The sequence below is a fragment of the Nicotiana attenuata genome, unplaced genomic scaffold, assembly GCF_001879085.1.
Source record: "Nicotiana attenuata strain UT unplaced genomic scaffold, NIATTr2, whole genome shotgun sequence".
In the NCBI taxonomy this organism is placed as follows: domain Eukaryota; kingdom Viridiplantae; phylum Streptophyta; class Magnoliopsida; order Solanales; family Solanaceae; genus Nicotiana; species Nicotiana attenuata.
Window position 1 is genome coordinate 102,178 of NW_017671742.1, and position 6,783 is coordinate 108,960.

The 6,783-nt window shown below is 37.1% G+C and overlaps 1 protein-coding gene across 2 annotated transcripts; it reads right to left on the reverse strand.

Annotated features, from left to right (window-relative positions):
- Nucleotides 1-469: 469 nt before the first annotated feature.
- On the reverse strand, nucleotides 470-3,568 carry LOC109209962 (transcription termination factor MTERF5, chloroplastic-like). Of its 2 annotated transcripts, none has more exons than XM_019373326.1 (2): nucleotides 2,129-3,568; nucleotides 470-931 (listed from the first exon to the last, which is right to left on the reverse strand). In XM_019373326.1, the coding sequence occupies exon 1, from the start codon at nucleotides 3,256-3,258 to the stop codon at nucleotides 2,137-2,139; it is 1,122 nt and encodes a 373-aa protein (XP_019228871.1). In that variant the 5' UTR covers nucleotides 3,259-3,568; the 3' UTR covers nucleotides 470-931; nucleotides 2,129-2,136. The 2 variants fall into 2 exon arrangements, with proteins under 2 accessions (XP_019228871.1, XP_019228872.1); XM_019373327.1 differs by lacking the exon at nucleotides 470-931 and adding an exon at nucleotides 1,184-1,640.
- Nucleotides 3,569-6,783: the final 3,215 nt, after the last annotated feature.

Consider the following 6,783-nt stretch of genomic DNA (forward strand, 5'->3'; position numbering starts at 1 on the left):
ACTTTCTCTTGAAATACTGAAGAGATCAAATGAATACAGAAGAAACTGTTCTTTTAGGCTGGATCTAAGAAAGCTAAAGAGAGAGCATTAATGGTTAAAGATGCTCAGGAGGCATCTCTCATTTCTCTCTCACTAAAGCAAAGAAATAGCCAGAGCTACCTTTGAATAACTATAACAAGACGAAAACAATAGCATATTCAGAAGTAATGTTAAGAAGGAGGGACCTATGTTGTTCTCCGTTAAGGCTCTTGCAGAAAAAATACTTTGTGGCGACTAGCCAAGAAATTTGCTGACTAGTGAGACCCATGGTGTAATTTGCAAAATTTGAACATGCCTTTTGCTGTACAGAGCTAAAACACATTAAATATGATATTTTCCACATATAAATATGGTACTTTTAGTTCAAAAAGACAGCTTGAACAAGGTCAGTATATAGCAGTATAGAATCCAAAAGACAACCCTACCGTGATAGATGAAAGTATAGCACAGATTAATCAATACAAGTATGATGATTTCAAATGGCTCCACATATAATATGAGCGAAAATGGTTTAACATAACCCTTTACAATTTAAATAGAAGAAACTAGATCTCTTGCATTTCATATTCAGTTCTTTTGGGATATTTGGCATAAAACAAATTTGTAATGGGCCAGAAGACCAATTGATCCGACCAAACATCTTCTTTCTCTGGGAAAAGAATGAATTTCACACTAAACTTTGATTCAGACAAAAGCACATATCAGTGCAGAGATTCAACTTAATCCAGGCAGCAAACTTTTTATTATTCAAGACGTTAATGACCTCATACCTAGGCACCAAACTGTTAGCCAAAGTGTAGTACAGAACAAGTAATTCCACGGTGCTCAACCAACGGTGTGGAGTTGAGTAAATGACAGTTGGCGCTATGTAAACTATTCCATAGGCAAGAAACTGAGAAACGAACAAGCAACACAAATGAGTCAGGTAAGTCGTTTTTCAAAAGTTGTTTCTTCACTATATGATATGTATAGCAATCAGTCAAACTCAAGAGATCATTGACTTAAATGTGAAAATGTTTTTCATTAATCTCTTGACTACATATATGCATTATTCAGTATTGAAGAGATGAGTTGGAGCAAAAATATTCAACAACCAAAGTGAATCTGAAAGACAAAGATATAAAGTTTCGCACCTAATAGCAAAAAAAAGTTCCTCAAAATACGTATTTTTCACTATTTTCTTGTTTGAGATACAAATTGAGAATCTGATTGCTGTAAGGCAGCACAAATTGCTCTACAGACTTTTATTCTCTTAACCGGAGAACTTGATAGTGACAATGTTCTCTCATACCCAACTTCTAGTCCAACATTTTATGATAAAAGGGAAGCAGAAGCCAAGCTCTACGATTTTAATCCCAAATCCTTCATAAGAAAATCTAACTTCCTCTTGATTGTAGGCTTGTAGCCTCTGAGAGTTAAACAACAAGGTACATTCTGAACCATGGTAATTATATCCTAGTTAACTCCTGAATATGAAAACTTCTTCCCTAAAACTGTCTCACTAATCTAAGCAGAGACATAAACTCCATAGAAGAACATGCCCGAGATACAATCACGAAATGCCAAAAGCATTGACCACTGTGTGCATTATGTCCTGATACCTGGCATGTATCAACAACACCACCATCACACAGTATAATACTACAAGTGGGGTCTGGGGAGGGTAGTGTGTACGCAGACCTTACCCCTACCCTGGTGGGGTAGAGAGTTATACCTGGCATATATCATCATGGTAAAATAGTAATTCCTACAATAGTTAATTCACTTGCTTTTCTACTTAATGGAAATATAGAACCTCTCATTTTTTCAAAACTAACATACTAGGTACACCATTGAGTAATCCAAATGTGAACTGAAAGCAACAAGATATAAAGAGAGACACTTTTTCTAATGAAGTAAGGTATTTAAGACATAAAGAGAGATGTTTATGAGCTAGCTAGATGTTTATCAAATACTAGAGATACTTATATTGGTGCCTTTCTCTGGAAAACACGTAGTCACTGGAAAGAAAAATAAACTGAAATGACAAACAATACTGTAATGATATGTTTGCTTTATTGGGACAGAAATGACTCTTGTTAACACTGACCATAACTGTTAAGGAGCCACAGTTTTCATGTGTGGTTCATACAGATCAGGCATCTGATCCTTGTAGGGCAGCACAAAATACTCTATGAACTTTGACTCTGTTAACATCAGCACAGGATAAAGACTCCACTTTCTCCTCTTAAGCTTCTTTTCATCCAAAATTTTCAAGACTTGCATCCGAGGTACCACCCTTTTTTCCAGACTATAGACCAAAATTGCAGGATGAGAAGCTAAGTAAGCAGGTCCGGAACCAAGCTCCTTCATGTAAAGGTTCAATGCTTTCTTAATTCTAACCTCTGACTGAGTAAAACAAAGCGGTAGCTTCCGGAACATCTCGAGTATATCATTATCAGACCATCCAAAACTCTTGAAAATTCCAATCTTTCTTTCCAATGTGGACTTCCTTTGACAGGCTAACGTATGAAATCCGTAAGGAAAAATAGGAGAGTGAAGCGGAACTCGGAAATCCTTCTCCATCCTATGCAACAAATCCTTAACCCACTCAGTCTTTTGGATAATATACCTAGGATTTCTAAGCACAAGTGTTTTTAGCTTCACATCAGAAACACCACCTTTTTTCAACAATAATACATTAGCCTCAATAGTATGATGAGCACCAAAAGAAAGCAACCAAGGAGTTTTCTTTATAGCCTTAACTACATTTTCATTAGTGCCCAAGGTTTTCCTAAGACAATCAATGGTAGGTCTCAAATGAGTATCTAAACCTCGATCAAAAATTGTTGTATCTTTAGCAATTACATTCACCAGGTCCGACCCGAATAACCCAAGATCCATAAGGCACTGGAATTTGGGTTTTAGGATTTTGGAAACATCACGTAATAGCAATGTGGGTTCTCTAGAAACTATTCTTTTAATCTGGGTATTGTCCAAACCACTTTGTACGAAGAAATTGAGGACTAAATCGGGATTCTTAAAGGTTTTTAATGAAGTTACCTTGGAAGATGTAGAGGTTGCTTCTTGTTTGGAAAATCCTAGAGAATCAACCAGGTATTTCACCAAGAAATGGGTCGGGGCAGGTGTAGCGCTTGTTGAATAAACGAATTGGGATTTGAAACCCTGAACCTGAAATGTGGATACAGCTACAGCTTTGCCTCTTAAACTGATGAGCATATCGTTCAGCTATTAACGTTGCAACAGTAGAAAAATACTTCCGTTTATAGATGCCTTGTGTGTTTCCTGTAATCTTGCTTCTTTCTCTCTCGGATTGTCGAAAAGTGCTATTTTGAGTTTCTTTATTCTTTAAGAATGAGGAAATTTAATACGTGTACATTTTAACTCCCTATATGTGATTTTCATTTAGTAGGGTAAGGTAAATCATAATTTTTTACTGATAAAATTAATTAAAAAATTGTGATCAAAGGAAAACGTAATCAACTTACAAACTTTTTCTCTCCCTTTTCTTATAGAGGAATTGAGTGATTCATTTCTGTCTAACTTATTATTGTACCCGATCTCACACCTATAGCGTATATGAGATATGTATCTATCCTGATATTGATAAAAATTCATAATTATCCCAGTGTTCTTTTTGTGAATATCTCCTAGCCTCCTTTAATTTGTCTAAAATATTTTGTAGGTCTCGTGGACATTGATCTCCCATCTGAAATTCTTGGTCATCTGAACCTTCTAAAAATAATTTCAGTAAATTAAGCCTACGAGAAAAATTTGACTTTTTATGTGCAGACTTACAGAAAGTATTCCTCTTAAAGCTCAGCTCTGCAAAGGATTTTAGGAGATTGATCATTCTTTCTCTTCTTCATGCCTTATTTGTTTGCACTTAGTGGAGGTCTGAATCTTAATCATTCAGATCTCAGATATTAAGTGCGTTTATTTTTAAAGTCTGAATCTTAATTATTCAGATCTTGATCATTAAGTGTGTTTTTTTACTTCACTACCACTTAATGGGTCTGAGTAGGTCTGTATGATTAAGATCTATAACATAGACTTAATTTCATTAAGATACTATCACATATTCATTATTAACTGCCGCCACCTCCACCGCCTACCATTATCAACTACCACCATGCCACCACCACCACCATACTCAACCACCACCACCGCCACCCCCACCCACCACCACCACCACGCCACTGTCATCCTCAATCATAGCCTCCATTATCGACCATCCCCACCACTCCGACCACCATCATTCTCACCCACAATCAACACTCATCCGCCTCAACTTCCACGACTGACCACCCCATCACCATCAATAACCACAGTCGGCACTGCCCATCATTATGACCTACCACCACCCACCCACCATCTTCCTCAATCACAACTACTACCACCACCTGATATTATTAACTATCGCCACCCACCACCACCATCCTCAATCATAATCGCCACCACTACCAATCACTACTAGCTACTAGCATGAACCACCATCATCAACCAAAACTACCACCAACCACCGCCTCTAGTTGGCATTCACCCGTTAGCTATCACCACCGACAACTATCATATTTTAAAAAACTATATATTTTATTGATAGAATATTAGATTAGTTAGTATTTCATTTGAATTTTATGTTTACTAATTTTCAAATAAAGATAAATTTTATACATTCATATGTTAAAAATCAAACAGTCTTAATTATTTCTATTCAGATCTTAATACACATCTTAATATATTCAGATGTGTATTCAGATTCAGATGTCTTAATCTTAATACACATCTTGATATTCAGATGTGTATTCAGATTCAGACATCTTAATTTTTAAAAACAAAAAAATAAATGAGGCCTCAGTGTCTGATCTGTCGAGCTCGTGGACTAAATTATTTTTATAATAAAAGGTCACTCAACGTTATCTAAGTATTAAATAAAGTTGACAACTATATTTACCCATAACAAGGTGTTGCAACCGCTAGTTACTTTCTATGATAGTTGGTCAAATTTGAATAACTTTTTTGTTAAAAAACCTTTTTAATGAATTTCTGCTATAGTTGGTAAAGTTGGAGTTGGGCAACTAGTCAAAAACCAAATCTTTGCGCTTGGAGCAATGACGCAGCTAGTGAGGTTCAAACCGAGGCGCGTCTATTACTGGTTGAAAACTATTTCCAAACCCCCTCTTCGGCTTGGGTTCTGCCTTGGCCGTTGAGAATTTTTGAAAAGGCTCCCCTTCTGGGTAAAGCCCTAAAAAAAAAAAGTCAAAAACCAAATATTCAACAGCCGCTTTCTTCAATGGCTACTTTGTTGAGAGAACTCTTTCATTTAAAAAAAATAATAACTTTGATACAATCAAATGAAAATTAATGACCATCCGTATAATTAATCCCAATTTCAAACAAGCTTTTGCTTCGGTATGATATTTAAGAAATTTACTAGATCTGTGAAATAATCTTAGTAATTCACATTTCACAGTGGAGGAGCGAAGTTGTAGCAACTGGATATTACACCCAAACCAACTGACTATATTAACTCAATAAAACTACAATAACCAAATAACAATACGATAGTAGAAAACAACACTAAAGAAAATAGAGAGTAAATGAGAAGAGAAATTGCAACCTAAAGCTAAGAAGAAAGAGGATGAGAAACAGGTTCAACAGAGGAGAGGAGAAGAACAGACTGAAGCGAGGCTTCAACATAATTCACATGCCCTGTATTCCCCCCAGATCCCAAATATAATGTCCTAGCATTCTATTCGGTTGTTCACGTTCACAATAATACCTCCCGCCTCAAAAAGAACCTTGCCCTCAAGGTTCGAGCAAAGCAGAAAATGCAATAATATTCGCCTGACCTTGTTAACAGCTGACAGTAAATGCAAAGCAACAGTAGGGTAGTTGGTTTTCTCTTCCCATAGTTCCGCCTGACATCTAGGTAGTAGAAGCATAACAGTACAACAATTAGGATCACCATCTAGCCGCAATGAGATCAATCTAGCTAAGCATGAAGTTGCACTATGTATGTTGTCTTGGAGTAAAAACACTGTTATCCAATCAAAGGATCCCTCAAACTTCAAAACACTAGCCTTTGTTTTTACAATCATTTTAACTATTTTATAAAAAATAAAAGGGGGAAATTGGCTATTTAACACATAGCCCTTTATTGTTTCAATTTTAGCCCAATTTAACCCCACCCCTATCAGATTTTATTAAATCCAATTGACCCAAGACCCAATTAAATTCGCCCCAGCCCAATCTCTAATCCAACCCGGCCCAGCTCCGAATTAATCTGAGCCGTTGATCGAACAAGATCAACGACCCAGATCCTTTTTCCTTAATTAACCCCTAATCTAACCCCCTTTGACCCCTCATTTTTTCGAGACCAGTCTCTCTCTCTTCGTCTCTTCCTCTCCTCCTTCTCTCTAGAACCTTCTGGTTCACCTCTTATGGCCTTCACCATCTCTCCGGCCACCTCCAGCCTCACCTCTTTCGCCCACCAGCCACCTTGAAGCCTTATCTCGCCGGTTCCCTCCATCTCTGAGACCCCATGAGTCTCCACCTTACAAGACGGTCACTGAAGCTTTGCCTGGGTCTGTTTCCAGCCTTTCTCTGATGGGTTTTGATTCGATGGTGCTATAAACACCATTATCCTTGAGTTTCACAGCCAGGTTTCTCTTACTTCTCACTGGTTTCTTATGAAACCCTAATCTCGACCCAAACCTCTTGAATCTCTGTATTTTTAACGAT

Bases quoted from the DNA above. Each gene is read 5' to 3' on its own strand.
- LOC109209962 (XM_019373326.1), bottom strand. From the start codon at position 3,258: ATGCTCATCAGTTTAAGAGGCAAAGCTGTAGCTGTATCCACATTTCAG.